Source organism: Vigna unguiculata, chromosome 7 (assembly GCF_004118075.2).
Source record: "Vigna unguiculata cultivar IT97K-499-35 chromosome 7, ASM411807v1, whole genome shotgun sequence".
Taxonomy (NCBI): Eukaryota; Viridiplantae; Streptophyta; class Magnoliopsida; order Fabales; family Fabaceae; genus Vigna; species Vigna unguiculata.
In genome coordinates this window covers 38,989,989-39,014,269 of record NC_040285.1, presented here as the reverse complement: position 1 = coordinate 39,014,269, position 24,281 = coordinate 38,989,989, and the positions used below count along the sequence as shown (strand labels likewise).

Genomic DNA, 24,281 nt, shown 5'->3' with positions numbered 1-24,281 from the left:
TATATATATATATATATAATAATAATAATAATAATAATAATAATAAACTGTAAGGATATATCATACTAAAATATTTTGGGCATGATATAAACTAACAACACTATTCTTCAATTAAAAGAATCCTCAATTTTAATTTTTGTTATGTTTTAATCATACGCAAATCTTGGTGCAGTAGGGTCATTCCCTTACATTATTAAATATTTTAAAATTAGTAGTATATATTATATAAATGAAAATTAAATTAGATAGATTTTTGTTTTTTTATAAAATATAAATTTAATGTTAATAAATAATACAATATAAAATTTAGTGTTAATAAATAAGTACAATTAAATTAATGTATTATCATTTTAATATTTTAGTTTTGATATAAATACATTAAAAATAATTAAATGATTTATTTTTTAATTTCTTTTCTTTTAATTATAATAATAAAATATATTTATAAATATTTATTTGTTATTTATATTTATATATTTTAATTATTCATTATATTATAAAAATATATATTATTATAATTTATTTCTTTTCATTTAATTAAGTTTTTAATATATTGTTAGTTGTTTTATATGTAAAAATACTTTAGCACGTTTGGGAATAAAGCTTAAATTACAACACATTTATATGGTTTGTGCTTCCATTTTCATCAAACCAACACAATTATTCCTTTTTCTATTTCCTGTCGGTTGATTCAAAAGGGCGTTGAAAAATATACACGGGGAGAGCACTACTTTTGACCATAATATTAAATGATGATTTCATTAAAGTGAAACCTGAGTGGGTGACTTACAGTAGGATTCGAGAGGCTACACTTCAAACTTCAATTTTGTTTCATGGTTCCGATGAGTCTCAGAGACTTTGTTCCATAATTCCGATGAGTCTCAGGTTGAGTATAGGAGTACAAGACTTTACTTATATATGTATGGGAGTGAATTATCGAGAAATTTGCATACAGGTTCTCAAATTCAGATTCATCTCATGGCTTCCCATCTTGGTCAGAGGAGTGCAACCCTTCCAATCCATTTTTTCAAGATTATTCTTGAAACTAATGGTGAAAGGATAGTAAGTGTTCTTCATATAAGTTTTGGTATACTTGGTCTTTCTAAGCAATGTAACTTACATGTTTGCATGAGATGTATCAGATGTTTCATATTTTTGTTTTTGTTATTGCGTTGCATAATTTGGAATAGATTGAACCTACGTAACATGCATTATAAGATTGATTAGAACAGCAAAAAGTTAAGAAAAATGGTTGTATATTTATGATAGAAACATGAACCCTTGTTTAGGATACTAATGCTTGTTTTTTTGCAGAAAGTACCTAGTAAGTTTACAAGGAAACATGGGAGTTGTCTGTCAAATCCAGTGTCTCTTAGTACTCCAGATTCAAAGAAATGGATAGTATATTGGACACAAGAGGATGGTGAGGTTTGGTTCGATAAGGGTTGGAAAGAGTTTGCTGAAAATTATTCCTTGAGTTATGGATATTTTGTGCTGTTCAGATTCAAAGGAACTTCCCAGATTGATGTAATCATACTTGACAAAAGTTCTGTAGAATTAGATTATTTTTCTTCTGGGAAAGGACCAGTTAACACCATGAATGCAACTCAGATGGGGCAAGAGGCAAGACCAATGCCATTAATGGTCCCTTCTCAACCTCGTGGGAAAACCCAAATGTGGAATGTGGAAAGAGACCCCAATGTGCAACAAGTGTATGCAGATAAGGGTGGTCCTTCCCATCAAGGGACAAATGTTCAGAAAAAAACCAAGCAGCAACCGGATCGTAAGTTATTCATGAAAATATATCTACTGCACGTAAATTGTTTGAAAAAATGAATGTACAGTAGCTTGTTAACATTGTCAAATTCAAGAGGGGTCTAAAATTTCAAAATGGTTGTGACTAATTCTATTTGTGCAATTCACAGGGATGAGTCCTACTCAAGGTGGAACATGTCTGAATAGGCCAAGGTCACTAAAAGCTCAGAAAGTAACCAAGAAATTTAAATCAAAGCATCCTTACTTCACGCTTTTGATAGAACAGTCTAAGTTGGAAGAAAATGCTACGGTACATCGCTTCAATACAAATGCTGGTCATTGTTTTAATGAATTTATAATAGGTTCTGTTCTGAGTTTCTTTCCCACTGTAGTAATACTGTTACTTAATGCAGAAACATGTGCCAAAGTTTTTGGATTGTACGAGGGGCCAGGTGGATGTGATGTTGCAGATGGAGAACAGGGTTTGGTGGGTGAAGTTAATCTGTTGTCGTGAAAAATATGATCTTTTCTCTTCTGGTTGGCCTAAGTTTGCAAAAGAGAGTAATTTGGAAGATGGTGACGTTTGTGTCTTTGAGTTGATTAATACTGCAATTCCGCAGCTTCAAGTTCATGTCTTCAGAAGCTAGATATGTCCATTTGGTTATTTTATGTTATTGTAGTTGTGAGTTGTGGCTTTCTTTTAATTTCTGAATTTCTGTCATTTCAGTTTAATCATGTAATGCTGCTTCTGATCAATTTGAATAAAAATTTATGTTAAATGATTCTCTTACTTATTAATATCTGAATTTCTTATTTTATTTTAAGTACTCGAATTACATAAATAAACCTTTTTCATGTACACTACTGCAAGTATTCCGAGATCATGTTCTTCCCCAGACTGTGAGTTTATGCATTAAAATTTGTTTTCATACAAAAATGATGCGGAGAAAATTTCTTCCAATCTTTGTTGTGATAGCACATGTTTCAGTATCAGTGTGTTTCTACTCATGAGCACAGTTATGTGCATTCTGCAAAATAGATCGATTATATTAATTCTGTGTATTCTGTAAATAACACTAAAAGTAATCAATTATATTAATATAGCATCTGCAAAATAGATAAATATCTCGTTGTAAATTGTGACACTAGGTTCATTTTTATTTTCTGACAAAATGTCATTCAATTTTTTATTTTATTTTTAATTTATTGAAAAAATAGAAATAGTTTTGATTAAACCAATAAAATCAATAGATTTTATATAAACTTAAATTTATTTAATTTTATAATTACAACAATCTATGCGATCGAACAAAATAATCAATACAGTAATTCATTTAATGATGTATAAATTTCAAATGTGGAAATAAAAAAATATTGAAAACATGAGCATGTTCTTTTGTTAATGCTTTTGTTTCTTTTTACTAGTACTCTAAATGATTCTAGTGTTATTTGCCAAATGATCACAGTGTTTGTTTAATACAACTTTTAAATTTTTACGATTATTTCCATAAAAAAAAAAAAAACAATAATAGTTTGGTTTAAACCACACCACATTCTAATTAAAATTACTGGTATTCAAATTTCACAGTTATATTATAAAGCTTATATAAACAATGTAATAATAAATAAACAAAAAATATTCAAATTTAAATATAGATTAACTTGAACAATAAAATAAAAAATTAAATATAATATTCATATTGAAAGGTTCAGAAGTGTGTTCGTTACATATATCATCGGAATAAAATTAATCAAGTTTATGTTTATTTTTTATTTCGTTAAATTGTATCACCTCTTAATTATTTTGTTTTTACACATGTATTTTAGATTGTTTTAGCATTGTTCTCCTGTATGAATCATGGAACATTGCCATACTGAATTTCATATGTGCACATTTTCCCTCTTTAACACAAAAATGGAGGATGAAAGCTTGAAACAGAAGTAAGAAAATAAAACGAGACATGTTACACTGACGAAAGCATTGTATAATATTACACAATTACTTTGTGATAAGTTCACCATTAGGGCAAAGGTAACAATCAAATTTAAAGAGTTTATGAATAATAGGTGAGAGTGTTTGGTAGTACTGAATGTTGAAGCGGTTGTTAGTGGTTGGAATGGTTCTGGTGATAGTGAAGCTTCTCCAGTGGTGACGTTGTGTGATTGTAATGAATGAAGATGAGTGCAGTGAAGGTAACAATAATGAGGTGATGATGAAAGAGGTGTGTAATATATTGTTAATAATGACAGTGAGGTGGTTAAGATAGGAAGAGTAGATTGTAGAAAGCAGTGACAATGATAACAATAACAGCAAAAAACAATGACGAAGGTATGGGAGAGTTAATGGAATTTGGTAGTGCCGTATTGGCAATGTTACTGGTTCAAATTGGTAGCAAAATTATGATGTTATGGCTGACAAAATTATGCAAAACACTCAAACCCTGTACAATGGATTTATTCTTCTAGCTACAGGAGTGTGCCCAGTCATACATTGTCGTATATCTCAAACCCTGTACAATTAACATGCCATTCAAGTTTTATCCCAGTTATTTGAATCTGTAAGGTTTTGAATAGTGGATCCAAAAAAGAGACTTAATTTTAATGTAATAAGGAAGCTAAGTTTGAATCTGATGCTTTGGAGATCAGCTAATGGACAAACAAGAACTTGACTAAATAATTTGAACAAACTGTGGAGTTACCAATCAAAACAATCTGGCAAACTTAACTTACTTTTGAGTATATTTGGATGTACATTATTTAGGAACATGTTCATGACAACCTTATCCAAACTATGATGAGGAAAAGGAAAAGAAAAAAGCAAAAGAAAATGCCCTGCTTTTCCAAGTGCTGTCCTTGCTTTCTGTTTCCTTAACCGAAAGGCCAGGGTGACACGTTGAAGCAGAATGTCACAGGTCACAAAAGCCGAACAATGAAACCCCACACATATGCTGGGTACTTGTTTCCTTTAGAAGAAGAAGTGGCTAAAAAAGAAAAGCAATTTTACATCTATTTGACAATTGACAAAGCAAGCCTGACAGTTCATCCATGTGTGCACAACACAACCATTGAACCCATTAACAAGATCTGTCACTTAACTATCATCTTGAGCATAGATTCCATTTTTTCTTTGTCCCTGCACTTGTTGATCAAGTCCAGATACTTCATAGCATCACGGGAAGGGAGACCTTCAAGAAGAAGCTTCAATAACCGACTGTGTGTTCCTTGCATCACGTCAAAACACTGCTCTAGTGCACTCAATTCCTGTTCTTTGCTCAACTCCAAAGCCTCCATTAGTGGAAGTATTTCCACCTCCTCTTCCGCAAAATGTTGTTTGCATTTCCCCTAAAAAATTATCAACAAAATCACACCCCCAATAAATACACACACAAACACCCAGATATCAAATTGACTCCAGTAACAAGAACTAGAGAAAATGCAAAAAAAATCAAGTGAAATTAACAGAATCTTTTCTTGCCGAGCAAAATCAGTTATATGGATCACGCCACAAATATTGTGTTTGGTTCCATAATCCAGATGTTGCTTTTCAACTTTACTAAGAAGCTAATAGTCTGCTTTTGTAAACAAGTTTTGCCCTTACAAAACACAATTCATGGTGCGAAAACAAAAAGCACAAACTAAAACCAATAGTGTTGTTCACTTTTAACCTAAAAAAACACATCTGAGATCAGTTTCCAAACACACAGTGATAGTTATAGTTTCCACATCCCAGATTTGATTTCCTATTTCTCAACAGGTTTTCAACCATGGCAAAGTCAAATAGAATTCAAAACATCCAAATTTAGAGCATGACAAATAGAATTATCATTACTAGGTGCTGAACATACCAGCAATGACTTCAACCGAGTAAAAAGACTGTACAAAGCCTCTTGGTAATCTGGGCTGCCAGAGTCCAAAACGCCAACAGATTTGATGACTTCTTTTATACCATTCATGAGAGGTAGGTCCCTAGCATGTTCCTCTTTTGCAGCTTTAGCAAGCCCTGCATTTTTTTTTCCAAAAACAATTACCACATAACAGACATATATTTGTTCATCCATTCACCGCATTGCTTCAAAGGCAAGTAAAATTTCACATGGGCTATCCCAAACCATATGCAGCAATGTGACAAGAATCTTATAAAATCATAACTACAACAACAAAAATATATATAAAAAAATACGAAATTTGTGGAGGTAACTACCTCGATCGGCGTGATCGAAAATCGGGAAGAGGACGGTTTCTTCCATCTGCGCGTGCTCCATCATGATCTCAAGCAGCTCCGAGTAGCTCCTGGCGAATTTCCTAATCTCCATCCTGGGAGTCCCCATGGAAGGATCAACGGTCTTCCTTCCACCACGTGTAGTAAGATCCTCCGCCCATCTCACCATCCGCTCCACGTGCCACAGCATGCTGGTATGCTGCACCCGCGTCAAGCTAGTCAGCAACGGCGCCGTTTCGTCTTCCCTCCCGTTCTCACCCCTCACCCAAGGTCCCGGGAACCGCGAGTCGATGAAACGCAGCAGTGTCTCGCTCGACCCAGACACAACCTCCGATCCAACTTGCAACGTCACCGTGCCCTCCGGGTCATTCCCTCCCACGCGCTCTGTCTCCACGAAGTCCAACGAGACCTCCCTGTGGAGAAGCGCAAACCGAATGTACGCCGCGAGAATACTCTTCGGCGAGCCATGTAACCGGACGGTGGGATACACTCGCGCCCCATCGCGTGGAACTATCTCCGCCGTTAATTTCTCCGACTTCCCGCAACAGTTTCCCATAACAAAAAAAAATGGTTGAGTTTGGGATTGGATTGGATTAAGATTCCCGTTGTAGTGGAAGTGTCTGTTCTTACTTAATAGGAATAAAATCTAGATGGATGACACTTAAACGAACTGAAAACGACACCGTATTTGAGATTCTATTGCCACGCTATTGCTGTGCGAGTGAAAAGAAGGGAATTGATATGGTTTTGACCCAAGTCTGGTGTGTTGGCTTCCATGTGAAGCCATGAATGGATACTAAAACTCTGTTTTATGCTTAGTTTTGAAGAAACAGAGAAAGCAAAATCCACTCCCTTTTTCTGCACTCAAATTTATAACATCAATAGTTTTGACCATAAACATCTACGAGATGCAATCTCAATCTCACACTTCTCATTTCTTAATCATGAAAAAAAGTGTGCGAGAGTGGAAGCATCACTGAGTCCTCTTCCTCAGCACGTGCCAAGGTTTTTGGGCTTAGTTACCCTTCATAGATACGTGATCTTGTAAGCTACGTCCATGTATTATTTTTATATTATAAATAATAAATAATATAAAAATACATTAAAAACAGTATACTTGATAACAACAGATAAATTGATGCAAATACTGTTGGTCAACACTAAACTTTCAGCGCATTTAATACTTTCTTTACTACATACACAAATTAGTTTTAATTTTGATGGTGTAATTTATTCCAGTTCTTTTAAAATATTAAAAGTTACTATTTTCCTTCTTTTTAATGTTATATGACATTTTTAACTGTTCATGAATTAAAAGAATGTGAGTTTATAATTTTAAGTGAATGTTTATGATACAGGATTTACATTAACCAAAAATCCATTTAAGTAAAAATTAACTGTGCTTTCTGTGAAGGATATTAAAGTGCTTTGTTTAAGTAAGTCAATGGGAATTTTGTGATGAAATATTTAGTAGTTATTAATTTTACTTTTTTTCTTTATTTATTACTTTAGGTTATGATAATAAAAATAAAAACATATTTTATTTCTTTAATTTTAAAATAAGAAAAACGAGTACTTAAAAAAATAATAAATAAACAAATTATATAATATTTTTTCTCTGTTTAGAAGAGTGCATCGATAATTGTGTTTCCTGTTTCCTCGAAGTGACCGTCAGACACTGTCTTGTTGTTTTGTAATCCTTGGACCTGGTGCTCACATTTAATGAGTCAAATCAATCAACAATTTTTTTCCCTTTCTTATTAAAAAACATTTTTTTATATAAAATACAGATAATAAGCATTTTATAATTTTAATTTTAACAGATAAAATTTAGAAAATGCTGATGATAAGTACCACAACAAGTTGTAAATCTGAAATAGGTTTTTGTGTTAGGTGAGATCTTAATTACTTTTATTTTTAATTTTTAAATCAGATTTATTTTTTTTCTCGTCCCAAACAAGATAGCACCCCTGGTAAAAGTTAATAAAACTATATAAATTTGCATGGAAAACATCTTCCTGAAATCCAAAATTAACTAGATTAAATTCCAGCAAAATGCTAGTCAAATTTTACTTGTCTTCCTTTACATGTTAAACTAGATCTTATAAATAATGTTGACAACTGGAGTCATTAACTTATATTTAATATAACTAAATTAATGCTTCTGATGGAATGAACCAATCAAATTATTTATCATTCTACACTGGTGTTTTGAAAGTGAAATAATTTTGGTCATGGAACTGATAAAAAAAAATTAAAACTAAACACCTTTAGTTAAGATAGACTGACTTAATGATTAAGAGTTAGGTTTAATATTACAACAACTATTGTGTTATAAAAAGTTAAGAAAAATATTTCTGTTTTTATTTTTATTTTTATTAACGGCCACATAAAACCAAAACAAACATATTGTTCTGAGAGTAATTATAATTATTATAAAGCTTACATACCAAGTAGTCCCAGTACACAGAAGAAGATTAGATAATTGAGATGGTATAATGAGTGGTTGAATACTTTATGTTATTATGCTACTATTAAACAAAAACATTTCTACTGTGTGACTTGGTATCTTTGCTTGAACTATCTTATTTTAATCGGTAAAGATTTGATATTTATATTAATTATATATATATATATATATATATATTATTTTATAAAAATAAAATATTTAAATATATTGTATATTAAATTATAATAAAAGTAAGTTAATTATAACAAAAGTAAACATTATATATATATATATATATATATATATAAATTGTGATTCATTATTTCTGTTAAGAAACAAAGTTTGGTATTTTATTAAAGACTTAATTAAGTTTCAAATTTTGTATAAATTTATATATTTTAAATTGATTCTTTATTATATTTTAATGATACATTGAACCTTCAACAGTTTTATATTTTTAATTAAGTTCATATAATTTATTTATTTTGAAATCCGTCACTGCATGCAAATATAATTTATGTGAATTAAGTAGGAAAATCTTGTTGCCTATTACTGTAGATAGTATTAATAATTTGTATTTGTTGATAAAGTTGATTTATTATGAGAGATGGATTGGGAGAAGTAGCCGTTGTAGAGAATGAGTGGATGATAGAAGATGAAAAAGCACATGTGCAAGTAGCCATGTGAGTAAGGTATAAGCTATGAAGGAAGCATATGTAAGTTTCCTCATTGAGTTGATGCTAATAATGTCCAAATGGTGGACCATGTTTAGGTTATTGTTGGCCATTTCAGAAATGTACCACAAAAACCATTCTTTCTTCTCTAACTCAATAAAAACCAAAGACTTTACTCTTCTAGCAGTTATTACAAATGTTGTTTCCTCAGTTGTGCAACATTGTGTGTATATGTGGAAGAAAATAGATGTTTTGTTGGTGAAGGAAGGGGTAAGAATATTGTCATCAAATTGTAGGGCATGACCACTTAATACAAATTGAATAAAGGATCTATGGAAGAAGTTGTGTGAAAAGTTAAAGGGTAAAAGATCCATATGGAGAAAAAATATGTATTCTCAGATGAAAATTTCATGTTTGTGCAACAAACATCATCAAAGCATGTTAACCCCACATGCTCCCATGATGTCCTTGTTGATGAAGATCTACATGTAAGTAAAATAGACTCTCTTGATTCTCTTATATCTGTTACTCGGCTAAAGCTTCTTCCACTCCATTAAATTTTACCTCTCACTTCATAAAAATATTCTGAAAAATATTTTCATAAAAAAAAGGTGATTGATTTTCAAAATAAAAAAAAAGAATCAATTTTTTTATTATATTCTAGAAAATAAATTCTATAAATGATAAGGAACAGAATAAAACGATAAAATGCAGGAAAATAATTTTGCTATTAATGAAACAACCCAAAAAAAGCAATTATTTTCAAGGTATTGTTTCCTGCACCCCTTAATTACCAACTGCACCTCACACTAATGAAAAATACTTAGATATCTTCTGGTACTACACCACTTCATTTTTGTCATCATTACTGTTATTGTGCTTACTTTTGTCATTCCTGAGAAAGAAAATAAAATGTTTAAAAGAAGAATAAACGAGAAAAAGCAAAAGATTTATTTCAAAAATTCCAGTGTTCAAAGAAATTCATTTAAAAATACAATATGTATCCTGATAATTTTCAATTCCAAACAAGTTAAGTTAGAATGAATGAAATGTATTTTGAAAATTTTGTTTAAAAAATTTCACTCTGAAATCTTAGTTTTTTAAATTTTGAAATTTTTTTGGAATATGTAATCCAAAAGTTATTTGATAGAAGGTAATATAGTTATTTTAAAATTTTGAGACTGCAAAAGATATCGTAGGAGTGCAGGAAGTAAAAACATTATTTTGAGTCTTTGTTGGTTTGGGCCTTTGACTCTTTGTAATGGTCCGATGAAAATATTATGAAAGCGTATTTTGTGAGCTTGTTGGATATGAAAAAAAAAAAGTTTACAATATGTAAAAGTTGTTCTTAACAGTTAAACACACAAGAGTCATTTCTACCTATCAATCAACCACAAAAATTTACATCTTAATTTCAAATAAATCATACATCTTATATATTATTTTTTAATACTAGTGGAAACAGTGTATGAAAGTCCACATTTCTATTATATTTAAGATATTAATATTTGTAGAAAATATAAATATAAATAGGTTCACAAAAGTGTGAATCCATATTCCAATCATATTAACTTTTTTAAAATAAAAAAATAATAATTTTGTAAAAATAGAGATTAGAAGTTTTATTATCATATTTAAATTGAAGAGTTAGATACACTTTTTAAAAATTATTATTATTATTATTATTATTATTATTATTAATGAAATGTTAAAATTACATAATTAAAAATAGTATAAACATAAAATGTCTAGATAGGTTGGAGAAATTTCCATCATATGAAGTGCTAAAATGAAGAAAAATTACATACATATTATTAAGCGCAAGCATTATGAAATAATTTGGATAATTTCCTTTATATATTACTAGTTTTTTCTTATGATAAAAAATAAAAAATATATTTTTTACCATAATTATTAAAATAAAATAAAATAATTAAATTAAAAAAAATATGTTTGTAAAAATTAATTATAAAATAAATAATATTTATGCTTTTTCTTACAATGTAATTGTTTTTTTACTAAAAGTAGTTAATTGAATTTAAAAAAACAGTTATAAAATATAAAGAATAAAAGAATAAAATAAATTATAATAATAAGTTACAACATATATGTATAAAGGACTGATTACATTTCTATCTATATTTTTTAATTTAAATAATACAATGGTGGATAAAATATAATTATAAGCCAAAGATTTAAAAATCAAGAAAAATGTATGGTTAAATTATTTTAAATGGAGAAGTTAAATAATTATATTTTGGTGGAAAAGTTAGACTCTCATGTAAAAAGATTAATACAATAGTTAAACAAAAAATATCTTTTGATTTCCTTATTAAATAAAAAATAATGACATTAATGTCGATTAAAAAACTGTATTATTTTTGTATAATTGCATGTATTATAAATGAAAGATATAATTCATAAATTTGAATAAAATTATTTATTTAAAATTTTAATTTATAGAGAACTAAAACACATCACATTTTTTTATCACGTTAAAAAATATATAATTTTATTATTTTTATGAATAATTATTTAAAAAAAATAGAAAATTTAATATATATATATATATATATATATATATGTGGATATTGATATTTTAACCAACTTTTTTTTGACCCACTTTTAACCCACCACTTCAAAATCATCACATTACATCACTAGAAAAAATCAAAATAGATGATCTAATGGTGATTAAAGTACTGGGTTAAAAATAGGTTAAAAAAGATGTGTTAAAATATCATTTTCCTATATATAGTGTTTTTACAAAAATAATATTAAAAAATTATGTAACTTGTTTTTAAAAAGAGAAATTATTTAGTTTTTTTTTTAAATATACAGAAATTATTAATTTTATTAAATAAATGTTTTACAAAGTTTATAGTTTAAAATTATGTAGCAGTTATTTTTAAAATAAAAAATTAATTAATTTATTGTTTTTAAAGAACAAATAATTTTTTATGTTCTATAAGTAAAATATTTTAATTAAAAAATAATACAATAAATTGTATCATTTTATATAATAATATAGATAAATAATTTTTATAATTTTATTATATATGTTTTATATCAGTAATTTTAATTTAAATAAATAATTAATTAAAAAATTATATATACATTTATTTATTTATTTTTTCAGTCCAATAAAATAACCTAAAAAAAAAAAATCAGGAGTTTTCATGAGATGAACCACCCTTTGTCTTCCATTGTAATCTTTCTCCTCAGTGAAACCATTTCTCTAGTCTCAGCTCTCTCCTTCTGAGATCAGATCTGCGCTCTCCGATCTCAGATCGCGTCTTGGTAAATTCTCTCTCAGTCTCCACTTTCACCATTTTCTTCTAACTTCTGATTCGCCATTCAATTATATCTCATTGAATACCTCACTTCTGGATCTGACCGCTTTCCAATACTGTTTAATTATTTTTTGGTAGATTCAATTGGACACAAGAAACACTTTCTGCTCTTCAAAAATTAAGCGGAAAAAGATGGTAATAATCCTTACACTCCTATGGATTGATACTGGAGGACTTGTTTTTGTTAAACTATTTGACACTTATTACTTTGTTGTTGTAGTTTCTTCATGTCATTTGTCGTGTCTTTTTATCTGTTATCTATATTGATGTTGGTGGCATGATTCTCCCCCTAGAAATGTTATGTTCTTGTGTGTATGTACTTTTATCCTGTGATCTAGAATTACAGGCCGAATGGACATAGTAATACGTCGTGATCTGCTTGAGAATAGAAGCCCTTGTATAATGTTTAACCCCATGGTGCTGTTGGATATTCTGGCGTAGCTTATGCTGCATGTGTTCCTTTTGTCTCTCTTGATTATAGCTATGGAACTATGAATGTTTAATGTAATACTCAATTAGTGCCACACATCGTAGTAAGATCAATTTAGTTTCCAAATGTTAGTTGGGATGATGAGGGTGGAATGTGCAATGACTGAGTTCCCTTGCGAATGGGGTGTGCATATTCTCTTTTTTTCAACTTTTTACTTTCCCTTTGCACCATTAATCTTTTCATTTTACCTGTCTAACAGGTTGTCCTTGCTGCATCCATTGTGAGCAAATCTGGCAAAGGTTAGTTTTCTGCAGACCTAGATCTCTTAACCTGCCATGTTCCTTCCTTGTTGATGGTATTTTTTCACTGATATAGTGTGGTTTTGTTCCCATGTTTAGTCCTCATATTTTCTGTACACCACTAAATGAGAAGTTCACCAAAGTGAACAAAAACACATTAGAAATTCAGTCTATTCAAGGAGCATCTTAAAACAAAAGCTCATAACTAGAGTATGATCTGAATTTGAATTCTTAAGACACATAAGCTGTAACTATGTTACTTTTATTCTGCGCCCTTGAAAAAAAAAGGTCTGTGTGTGTCTTCGTGAGCACAGGGAAACTTGATTTTAAAGTGCACCAAATGTGTTTGAATGACCGCATTTGTAAAATTGATTTTGGATGAGTTTAATTGTATTTTCAAATAAATTTATGCCAATTTTGTGAAATTTTCAACATTAAGTAAAAGCTACTTTTTATCACTTATTGTGAAATTAAGATTTGGAGACAAAACCAATTCTGACGTAGTAATCTGTATGATTAAGTTGGGAAGCATAACCCGAATGTGTTGTATGTTTTCTATATCTGTAGTAGTGTGTAGGATACTTCTCATTAGACTTTAAGCAGCATATTTATGGAATCCTTACTTTGATAATTCAATCTGTTAGTCGTGTAGAATTCTCAATAATACTTTATAAATTGTCGTTAATTGTTTTTTTTTTTTAAATTCCGGTTATTTTTTAGTTTATAAAGAAAAACCTTAACAAGAATTGATGTTGAATTTGATGGTGCCTAAATAATTTTGTATTAGACATCATTGCTCTCATGCTGTCAAGACTTTTGCTTTGTTTGCAGTGCTAGTTTCTAGACAGTTTGTGGACATGACTCGCATAAGAATTGAGGGTCTACTAGCAGCATTTCCCAAGTTGGTTGGGACTGGAAAACAACACACATATGTTGAGACTGAGAATGTGCGCTATGTTTACCAGCCAATAGAAGCACTGTACCTGCTTCTTGTAACAAACAAAAACAGCAACATACTGGAAGATTTGGAAACTCTGAGACTTCTCTCTAAACTTGTATCCTTTTTCTGATGCTTGAATTTTGACATCTTATGTTATTACGTAAATTTGTTTTCAATTGCTTGTCTTTTGTTATCTGGTTTGTGGCATTAATGGTATTCTCTCCAATATGACTTGTCTCATCTGTGCCTTGTTTAGTAATTTCCTGTCATATTGGTTTTCTCAAAAGGTATTAACTGTGCAATCTATTTGTTTATAGGCTTCTCTTACCATAAACATAGCATTTAGTATTTGATTTCTATAGGAAGGGTCAGGGAGGGTTTAAGATTGATCAAATGGTTGCAGTGGGAGGTTGTTTTGGATTTATTGGTCTTCTTAGAGTCATTCGGTCAGTTCATTCCTTAATACTTTTAGGTACCTGAATATTCGTACTCCCTTGATGAAGAGGGTATTTGCAAACATGCCTTTGAGTTGATTTTTGCATTTGATGAAGTCATCTCTCTGGGGCACAAGGAAAATGTGACTGTTGCACAAGTTAAGCAATACTGTGAGATGGAGAGTCATGAAGAGAAGCTGCACAAGTTGGTTTTGCAGAGCAAGATTAATGAAACTAAGGATGTCATGAAGAGAAAAGCTAGTGAGATTGATAAAAGCAAGGTATGATTGAAGGATCTATGTTTCATTGTGATGCTTATATGTAAAGCCTGGGATTGCATATTTTTTATTAAGTCATGTGTTCTACAGATTGAAAAGAACAGAGGTGATAAAGGAGGATTTGGTCCATTGCAGTCAATGGGCTCCGGTAGAATTGAAAATAGCTTTAGTGATTTGAGTATATCTAGCAGTGGAACTGGTTTTGGAAGCGGCTCTGGTTTTGGATTGGCTACTGATGTTGATTCCTTTTCAACCAAGCCTAAAGGTTGGCTTTCATAGATTTTCTTGAATCCTTCTAGAATGCTTTTTATGTAATGACTTAAAAGGGTATTGAAGCATGCTGTACCCTGGTTGCGGTTTACTCTATATCCTGAATTAACATTTGTTAAATGAGTAGCCTTTTCATTTATGTACTTCATTGACCTCTTGCTTAGGTCGTCCAACTTCATCAGCCACTGCTCCACCAAAAGGTCTTGGTATGAAGCTTGGTAAATCTCAGAGGACAAATCAATTTTTGGAATCATTGAAAGCGGAAGGTGAGGTCATTCTTGAAGATGTTCAGCCAAAACTCTCCCAGTCTCGTGGTGCCGCCCCACCACCTACTGATCCCATCACTTTGACTGTTGAGGAGAAACTAAATGTGACACTGAAACGAGATGGTGGTGTTAGTAATTTTGATGTTCAAGGCACATTGTCTCTCCAAATTCTTAACCAAGAGGATGGACATATTCAAGTACAGGTATCAGATTCTCACTGTCTCTAACTTAATATGTGTCTGTCCACTAGGCTTCTGGGTTTTATAATTTGAATAGTATTTTTTTTTTAATTTATTGATTATTTATTTTTATGACAAATTTTTTGCTAAATTTATCAGTATTAAGGGAAAGAAATTAATATGAAATACTTTTTCCTACAAGGAAAATAATCAAAACCTTTTTTGGTAGGTGGGATCAGTTATATGGATCAAATAACACTATTGTGTCATGTCAAGAACAAATTCCTCAGATCTATGAAACAGATTTTTTCCTCTGACTAATATATTTTGTTTTTATTGTTTTCTTTACTCTGTCCTCATACTGTCCACAGTTTGCATGCTTTATAAGAGTAGTATATCAGGTAGACAATTAATTAATTTTCAAAAGAATAATGTTTCAAAAGCAGTCTGTGTTTAAGCCTGGTGAAATCCTCAAATAAGTTAACCATAAGTTTAGAATGACATTTTATATGAGACCTAGATATAAGTAGCTCTAAGTGTACTCAGTCATTGAAATAATCTTTTTGCCACGCACAATCAAAAGAGGAATTATGAGGGAGTAAGAGAAAGGGAAAATGCGAAAAGGAGAAGAGAACGTATAGCAGTGGCAATTCAGTTAGGAAGAAAGAGGACATTGAAAGGAAAAGTGGTGGTTACAATGCCTGTAGTGTGATAATAGTGTTGTTTCCTTGGTTTGTTGATGAAGTATTCTGGTGCTTTTGGTATGTAGTGTATATCAAAGCGTTTCCTGAAATAATCAATTTGGTTAGAGCATGGATTTCTAGTTTCTTTCATCATTGAATCAGGAAAAACAAAAAAGGTATATGTATGTTTGAAATGCAACATGTCATGCCAATAGATCCAGTTTTATTTGTTTTGTTTCACCCTACTGTTTTCAAAATTTCTGCATGGTAATTAATGTTGATCCTCACTTTCCTTCATCTATAGTGCTCCTAGATATTTTTCTTGCTCAAGACTGGTATTGAATGCAGAAATAGGTCCAGTAGGTCAATTAAGAGTATTAATACTTGTATGTTGTGCCTTACTTTTGCAGGTCCAAACTGGTGACAATCAAGCTGTCGCTTTCAAGACACACCCTAACATGAATAAAGAATTATTTTCCAATGATTCTATACTAGGCCTAAAGGATCCCAACAGACCTTTCCCCACTGGTCAAGCCAGTGATGCTGGAGGTGTTGGTCTTTTGAAGTGGAGAATGCAAAGTACTGACGAGTCAATGGTGCCACTTACAAGTGAGTTAATAACTACAATCGATATATGCGCTCTACTACTTTTGTATTGATGTAGTAATAACTTAGTCTGCTATTTGTCTCTATTGCAGTCAACTGTTGGCCTTCCTCTTCTGGAAATGAAACATATGTCAGCATTGAATATGAGGCTTCATCATTGTTTGATCTGCGGAATGTTGTGATCTTTGTACCTCTTCCAGCTCTTCGTGAAGCCCCATCTGTTAGGCAGATTGATGGGGAATGGAGGTACGGATTTATTTTTCCTTCCTCACAATAAGTGTTAGGGACAACCATAGTTAGTGTTTTGGGTTGAGTTTTGAAGTAAAATGCTGATGGTTTTAATTATAAGTTATCGTGTTAAGCATGCTAATCGTGGTTTGCAGTCTTAGAAACTTGTAAGTACTGAATCTAATGACTTGAGTTGCGATATTAGTAAACTTGATGATTTTTCTATCACAAATTTTTTATTATGATAATTAGTATTATGTTTTTTTTTTCTAAATAATTTAATTTCAAGTTACGATCTTGATTTATTATAAAACTGGTTTTGTAGGTATGATTCCAGGAATTCCATTTTGGAGTGGTCTGTCCTTCTAATTGATAATTCCAACCGCAGGTGTGCTTAATCTAGAGTATTTTTTTGTAGCTAATCTATTATTTCTCTCTCTCTTTAATCTCTCTTTACATTTATTTTGTCTGACTAACATATTTGGCAGTGGGTCCATGGAGTTTGTTGTTCCTCTAGCAGATTCATCAGCTTTCTTTCCTATTTCAGTTCGATTTATGGCTACTGATACTTTTAGTGATCTCAAGGTTTGTTTATATTTGACAAGTTTCAAAATGATCACATTAATTGAGCCGAACATTGATTTAACGGAGCTTAAACTTATTCTTTTTTGACTGTTCAATTCAGGTTACCAACATCATTCCATTGAAGGGTGGTAATCCCCCCAAGTTTGCTCAGAGAACACAGTTGATAACGGATAACTACCAAGTTGTGTGATTGACTTTTCTCTTGAATTTGAGCTCCTATAACAGTTTTGCTTTTAAAGTCGCAGTTCTTTTATGGATAGGATTTTCTTCTCCATGTTGTACTCCTCTCAGTTCATGAATTTGTACTTACTAGTTTTACTTCGCAAAGTATGATTTATCACAATTAATACTTAAGTGTGTGTATCTGTAGCATGTGTATCTTTTATGTGGAAGGATGCATTTCCAAGCTTCCATTTTCTGTGTGATAGACGAGTCTTGTATTTTTCTAAAACATCCTAATCGAATACACTATTCTATTATATTGAATTAGACGGGGAAGTTTAACTTCTAATTTGAATCCGTACTGTATTTAAAGTGGAACTTCTATTCCCTCACCTCTGTTCTTTGATGTGAGTTGGGATTTCTTGCGAATGCTTATAGAATATGCAATATTCGGTTGTGTAATGTTGGAGTCTTTTATTGACGTACAACCGTGGAAGGACATGCTAATATGTCACAAAGCCAAACCCAGGCAATCCCATGTAACAACCATGGTCGAAAAGAAAGTTGTCATACACAAACACTTTTTTAACTACAGCTAGAGGAGCTTGTAACTAACTATGGAAGGTCTCAAATATGTTGGAAGACAAATAAAATTTCTAATTTCATTTTTTTAATGTTCCATGCAGTTTAAAATATTTTTTATTTTAGTAAAATGCTTTATCTTTTAATATTAGGGTACACAAGAATATGAAAGTGTTTTATATGGAGGGTTAGCCAGTCCAAATGACTAGAGAATAAGGGGATTCATTGGAAGTCAGATTCATAGTTTTATTACTACCTATCCTCATTATAGTATTCAATACGTTAGCAGATCGGCATATAAGGCAACTCATATTATGTGTAGAATATCCAGAGTTTTTTCCTATTGTAAATTGCAGCACAATTGTTGTTGAAATGGAGAAGTACTTATCCTTTTTCATCAATGAAAAAAAATGTGTGAAGGGAGAAGGTTCCACACACATGAGAAGGATGTGCACAAAATGAATCCAATCCAAGAAAAGAAGATTAACCCAAATGGAATACAAATGAAATAAATTGAAACTTTAAAAAAATGAAATAATTTCTTTTATTGAACATTTACTAAATTTATTTTATATTTAGGACACTTTAGTATAGTATGTTTATCAATTACGTTAAGAATTGTCTTAATATAAAATTACGTTTTTAAAGTTTTTAAATTGTTTTACTTAAGAGTTTTAATGTTAAAATTTATTAAATAATTTCAGTTGATACTTAGAGTAGTTTTAATATTAAAATTTATACTTAATAGTTTATTTTAATATTGATGAAAATTTAAATATTATATACGAAACTTATCGACTAAAATTTAATTTTGGAATTTTCAGCTACTGGTAACGGGACAGGTCTCAGGTGAATGCTAATGGAAGTTGTATCTTGTTAAAGTCAAATTGTGGTTGAGTTTTCGGCTACTGGTAACCGGACAGGTCTCAGGCTAATGCTAATAGAAGTTGTGGAAGCATGCAATTGCATAACCCTGCTGCTACAGTTAACAATTTTAATTGAAACAAATAAAAAAAAAAACTGGGAAGACAGGGAAAGTGGCAATAGTCTATATAATGCTAAAATCATTGTCATGATATACACAACAAATCCAGAAATGGCATCTAAAGTATAAGCTTGATTCAAGATAACTAGCAGTTCTCCACACAAGCTTAATTACAGTTTATGACTTCAACTTCTTGTGGTTCCATCAACATTTAAAACCCCCACATGCAATAACCCACAGAATTATGACTAAGGTAAGGATTCCTCCTCCCACCATCAGCTTCATTTGGAGATTCTGCAGCCACATCTTCCTTCTCAACTGCCTGCCCTGCCTCTGGAAGCTGTCAGCCTAAATTTGAATGGGAAATACAATAGCATCCGTATGATTATCTCAGAATTCAGGCTAGTTGATTCAAACAATGTTTCTTTTAGATAAACAAAGTATTTATTAAAAAAGGAGATATGCAAATGCTTAATTTGGACAATAATACATACCTGGAACTGCAAGTTTTCTGTTTTGTCCACCAGCAGCTCAATCTTCTCTCCACGATCCAAAACCTTCAAAACGGAAAAAAACAAATGTTTTAGAAGTGCTTAACATTGAGAGAAAAGTGGCTTTTGGAAAAAAGTTGAAATGTTTAAGCAGTCTCTTATTTCAGTTTCGATTTACCAGTTCAATGACAGTTTTAATGTGATGAAAATCTCTTCCTAAATCCTACATGGGTCAAATTCTACAGTAGCATACCTTTTTAAATATCAATCCACCAAACCTACTGAGGGGCGTCAATATCCCTTTTGTTGGTCTAACTGTTACAACACTGAACTTATGCTTTTACGCATATACATTTATGAGTAACCAAAAGGATACTATTGAATTACAGCCTTTGAAGAACCTACTAATATGCTATGAAGTCAAACCAAGCAATCTCATCAAGCTACCATGGCATAAAATGGACATTTCCAGTAAATATTTAATCCAGAACCTCTCTTGTTAAAATAACAATAGAAGGTTCAGACAGAGAAATAAAGGTGCAGTTCTAAATACAGCTAAAGGACCTTATAACCCACAGTGGCAGGTATCTACTCAGAGAAATGTCTCTCTCCAACTAATATAATGGTCCTGTGTGATAGGAAAGGATCTTTTAGTATGCCTAAACTTGAAATTCAAATATATGAAAACATTTCTTGTATGAGCCATGTCATTTTACCAGCCATATGAGCACAATCTCTTATGCATGCACTGGAAACTAATATTTTTTATTCTCAAGCCTAAAAACCTTCCAAAAGTCTTGGCTCAATAAACAGAAGCTGCCAGTCTTTTATACATGCACGAGAAAAAGCTTCAGCAGCCAGTCTTCACATACTCACAATCCTAAAGCCAAAATACAAAAGTATACATCTTTTCAAACACCAATGCCATTTTTACTCTCTTTTAAGGCTATTGATGAGTGATTAAGAAACGTTACTAATATCCTTTTTCATATGTATATTGAAAATATTAGTAATTCCCTAACATGCCTTTCATTTACTACTCTATTAACAAGGCAAATAAATGGCTAATATTTGTATGATAGAAGACAGACAAAAAAAGAGCTCATAAAGTTAAAAGTATTTTATTTTAACTTGTAGAGAACATCACCCACCGAGTAATTCTTCAATAGCACAAACCTAACATTTGATATTTTAAACACAACCAAACAAAATATTACACATAAAAGAAGACAATAAGAAAAGTTAATTAATGATAACAATAAGAAAGCAGCACAGTCCTTGTGCAGTGACACATTCTCTACCCTTCTCTGTTTTTAAATCGTCCTTTTCCCTTCTTGAGCAATACAAAAACTCCATCGGTGGTCCACAAAGAAAAATGGAAAAAGAAAGTCCAGTGTAGTGAACTATGAGAGCAACTGATATTTAAGTTCAATTCAAGTTCTCATGAATCTCATATTGTGGTTAACTTTATTAAGAAAAATTGGACATCGAATGCCATGGTCCATGGAATATGATTTCACTTTTCAGAAATGGGAAGGCAAACGAAAAAGCTGAGAAAGGGCTGGGGATAATAATCCCACTACCCAGCCTTTCTTATTTTTCTACATTTTGTTGTGTTTTAACTTTTATTGTTTGTGTTCAAAGACACATAGGAATAACCGCATACGCTAAGATAGTCATGTATTTCTCGAGCAATGGTAAACTCTCTCTATTAACATTTTGTGCATTTTATGTAAGGTGTTTATCCGCCCCTAAATTCATGTTAATATATGTAGGCTGTATCATATCTTATATTAGAAAGAATTTTCAGTATGTCCATATCTATCATGTCGTAGCAATACAAATACATATTAAGCATACGGGCTTCACATTTTTATGAGTCTCACTAGGAAACCACATGAAAATTTCACTAGTTTGAAACAGCATGCAATATTAATGTTATCATCCCTTATTTACAACTCCTTCCACCCTTCCCCAAAATTAAGGAAGATCACATAAACGCTAACATCATATCCAAAAATAACTAGTTAGCATTTGTGCAAGGATTCAGAGCGGAGTAACATTCCACTTTAGGCTTAGTTACATATACGTACCTTCTCAATATTGTCCATCATTATTCCCTTAACCTCAGTTATTTGAGCCTTCAACTTTGATAGTTTACTTATTTCCTCTGGATGATTCAAGCAATACTGCATATGCTCCTTGAGTGCTGGTCTGCACAACCAGATAAAAAATTTAAAACCACTACAAACAGAAGTAAACAAAAATTGAAAAGGATCAGTAACAACGAACCCAAATTCTCTATCAAGATTATACGCAATGCTAAATCTGTCCTCAAACAAATCGTCGTCATCGTCATCATCAGCAAGTGGATGGGTACTATCATTCTTAATGCTTGCTCCATAGCGCTTCATAAAGTCATCCTTCACCCGATCAAGAAATACAAAAGGAACACTCCTTCCAACTGACTCATCAGCAACAACAAGGAAAACTGCAAAGCGGAGAACAAAATTCTGACATTGGCATATGTATTAACAGTTAAATCAGTAGAGCAGGCAATAATACATAAAAACAAATACCAAATCCATTGTCTATGAGGAAGTTAAAGGTGTGCCCATCACAGGAATACGTGTATTTGCTGCTATTTGAAGGTAGCTTCTGCAGGCACTGAACAGCAATGGTACTGAAATTCCCCGTATACTGTGTGTGTTCCGCTAAAACAACAGTTCCTTTGGCAACAAAGCTATATATTAAACCCCTCTGATTCATCTCCAATCTCCAACAAGTTCCTCCGCGAGAAGGTACAAACAATTACACCAACACCTGAATCCAACAACAACCAATCCAAAATGTAAATAACGAAAAACCAATCACAAAAAACACACATACTGTAATCGCAATAAGCAAGTACTGACCTAACAGACCCTAAATGCTAAATCCAATCGAAGTCGGAACCTAAACCTAATTTGATTCAAAAGGTTCAATGATCGCAAGAGAAATCTCGATTCACGATAAGGGAACGGGGTTGCATCAGTGCATGCACACTCTGAATTTGTCAAAAATCTAAAGTCAAACTCCAACTCAACAATTCGTTTCAGATCCTGAATTTTATGAGACGGACATGAAAATGGGGAAAAGACGGGTTTCGAACCATGTGATCTAATAGAGAGATTTACGAATCTGAGTGCGAATTGTTTGTTAGATGAAAATTGAGAGACAGAAAGAGAAAACCTAAGATAACAACCTGAGTGAAGTAGCGAAGGAGATGATCCAACAAAGACCCAACACAAACACAATCACAACGCTAGCCTTTATCAGTTTGGAGAAGAAACTTGGTCTTTCAGCTGCTTCTGCCTAACACAAATTCTTCAATTTTCTTGTTGTTTTTATCTTTTCCTTTGCGTGTGTATTAAGATAAGAAGGAATGACACCCACACTGATTTTCTAATCAGACAATAACAAGTTTCAATTTCATTATGAAAATAATTAAACTGTAAATACACTAAATTAAACACACACAAAAATCACATGTTTAAATTTTTTTTATACATTTTTTAAAAAATCAGGTGTTAAATTGTTAATTAAATTTTAGACAAAAGTTTCTAAAGTTAACACTTAGGGTTAAGTATTTTTAGATTCCTGAAGTTATAAATTAGAATTCATTTCTTTCAAACTTGAATATTTCTTTTTTAAAACTTTCAAAACTTTAATATAATCGTTTTAATTTAATGACGGTTAATTTTTTTTCTAGACTTTAGACTTGTGAAATAGTATTTCACAATTACATTTGAATCGGAAAAGTTTTAATACGGAACATAAAAATTATAACTAACATTTACCTCATTTCATATTCTACCTCTTAATACAATATGTTTCTTTTTATCGTGAGATCTTCTAAGAATAAAAAGCATGGAAATAAAATATGTATTATAAGACTTTAAGTACAAATTTATATTATTGTTCAATAACACTCTCACTTAAAAATCATCATTTTTGTTTATGAAATTTTATATGTTAGTTATATTGTGCTTGAAACCTTTTATTTATTTTTAAATAGTTTACAATTAAAAAGATGTGTTACTTTATTTATAACATTAGCATGTTAGGAGCAGACTAATAATAAATGATAAAACTTATAGACTTAATTAAGTGAAGCAATTTAAATTTTTCTTAATTTTAGATACTAACGCAACATAACATTATATCTGTAGAGAAAAAAAAAATTGTGTTTTAAAAATTGTTACATGCTGTTTTATTAAGTGTGATAATATTTGAAGAATTTCATTCATATATATTAATATACAAGTTGATTTTCCGAATAGACAAGTAATATCTTTGAATAAGATATAGATAAAAAAATATAATTTTGATTGGGAGATTAAACCGGCTTTTTTACAAAATTAGTATAATTTT

The 24,281-nt window shown here is 31.2% G+C and overlaps 4 protein-coding genes across 5 annotated transcripts; 2 read left to right on the top strand and 2 right to left on the bottom strand.

The window, feature by feature from the left end:
* The first annotated feature begins 751 nt into the window (after positions 1-751).
* LOC114192490 (B3 domain-containing transcription factor VRN1-like) lies at positions 752-2,516 on the top strand. The gene is made up of 4 exons (XM_028082229.1): positions 752-1,062; positions 1,315-1,783; positions 1,926-2,065; positions 2,169-2,516. Exons 1-4 carry the CDS (start codon positions 919-921, stop codon positions 2,400-2,402), a joined length of 987 nt encoding a protein of 328 aa, XP_027938030.1. The 5' UTR covers positions 752-918; the 3' UTR covers positions 2,403-2,516.
* A 1,934-nt stretch (positions 2,517-4,450) lies between these two features.
* Positions 4,451-6,981, bottom strand: LOC114192693. The gene is made up of 3 exons (XM_028082477.1): positions 5,957-6,981; positions 5,601-5,755; positions 4,451-5,097 (listed from the first exon to the last, which is right to left on the bottom strand). Exons 1-3 carry the CDS (start codon positions 6,528-6,530, stop codon positions 4,843-4,845), a joined length of 984 nt encoding a protein of 327 aa, XP_027938278.1. The 5' UTR covers positions 6,531-6,981; the 3' UTR covers positions 4,451-4,842.
* Positions 6,982-12,263: 5,282 nt separating this feature from the next.
* Positions 12,264-18,159, top strand: LOC114191963 (coatomer subunit delta-like). The gene is made up of 12 exons (XM_028081440.1): positions 12,264-12,397; positions 12,529-12,585; positions 13,140-13,179; positions 14,011-14,234; positions 14,592-14,834; positions 14,922-15,096; positions 15,266-15,570; positions 16,640-16,838; positions 16,928-17,081; positions 17,389-17,451; positions 17,552-17,648; positions 17,749-18,159. The coding sequence occupies exons 2-12, from the start codon at positions 12,583-12,585 to the stop codon at positions 17,836-17,838; spliced, it is 1,593 nt and encodes a 530-aa protein (XP_027937241.1). The 5' UTR covers positions 12,264-12,397; positions 12,529-12,582; the 3' UTR covers positions 17,839-18,159.
* A 1,259-nt stretch (positions 18,160-19,418) lies between these two features.
* LOC114191964 (vesicle-associated membrane protein 727) lies at positions 19,419-23,316 on the bottom strand. 2 transcript variants are annotated; one of them, XM_028081442.1, is made up of 7 exons: positions 23,113-23,279; positions 22,784-22,914; positions 22,448-22,691; positions 22,161-22,359; positions 21,962-22,082; positions 19,872-19,934; positions 19,419-19,725 (listed from the first exon to the last, which is right to left on the bottom strand). In XM_028081442.1, exons 3-7 carry the CDS (start codon positions 22,635-22,637, stop codon positions 19,582-19,584), a joined length of 717 nt encoding a protein of 238 aa, XP_027937243.1. In that variant the 5' UTR covers positions 22,638-22,691; positions 22,784-22,914; positions 23,113-23,279; the 3' UTR covers positions 19,419-19,581. The 2 variants fall into 2 exon arrangements, with proteins under 2 accessions (XP_027937243.1, XP_027937242.1); XM_028081441.1 differs by lacking the exon at positions 22,784-22,914 and having other exon boundaries at positions 23,113-23,316.
* Positions 23,317-24,281: the final 965 nt, after the last annotated feature.

Excerpts from the sequence above, each read along its gene's own strand:
- LOC114191963 (XM_028081440.1), top strand. Across the intron at positions 15,097-15,265 it reads CTTTTCAACCAAGCCTAAAG|GTCGTCCAACTTCATCAGCC; the intron begins GTTGGCTTTCAT and ends CCTCTTGCTTAG. Across the intron at positions 17,082-17,388 it reads CAGATTGATGGGGAATGGAG|GTATGATTCCAGGAATTCCA; the intron begins GTACGGATTTAT and ends CTGGTTTTGTAG.
- LOC114192693 (XM_028082477.1), bottom strand. The coding sequence starts at position 6,530 with ATGGGAAACTGTTGCGGGAAGTCGGAGAAATTAACGGCGGAGATAGTT. Across the intron at positions 5,756-5,956 it reads TTTCGATCACGCCGATCGAG|GGCTTGCTAAAGCTGCAAAA; the intron begins GTAGTTACCTCC and ends AAAAAAATGCAG. Across the intron at positions 5,098-5,600 it reads CTCGGTTGAAGTCATTGCTG|GGGAAATGCAAACAACATTT; the intron begins GTATGTTCAGCA and ends ATAATTTTTTAG.
- LOC114192490 (XM_028082229.1), top strand. The coding sequence starts at position 919 with ATGTATGGGAGTGAATTATCGAGAAATTTGCATACAGGTTCTCAAATT. Across the intron at positions 1,784-1,925 it reads AACCAAGCAGCAACCGGATC|GGATGAGTCCTACTCAAGGT; the intron begins GTAAGTTATTCA and ends TGCAATTCACAG. Across the intron at positions 2,066-2,168 it reads AGTTGGAAGAAAATGCTACG|AAACATGTGCCAAAGTTTTT; the intron begins GTACATCGCTTC and ends TACTTAATGCAG.
- LOC114191964 (XM_028081441.1), bottom strand. The coding sequence starts at position 22,637 with ATGAATCAGAGGGGTTTAATATATAGCTTTGTTGCCAAAGGAACTGTT. Across the intron at positions 22,360-22,447 it reads CCTCATAGACAATGGATTTG|TTTTCCTTGTTGTTGCTGAT; the intron begins GTATTTGTTTTT and ends TCCGCTTTGCAG. Across the intron at positions 19,726-19,871 it reads CAGAAAACTTGCAGTTCCAG|GCTGACAGCTTCCAGAGGCA; the intron begins GTATGTATTATT and ends ATTCAAATTTAG.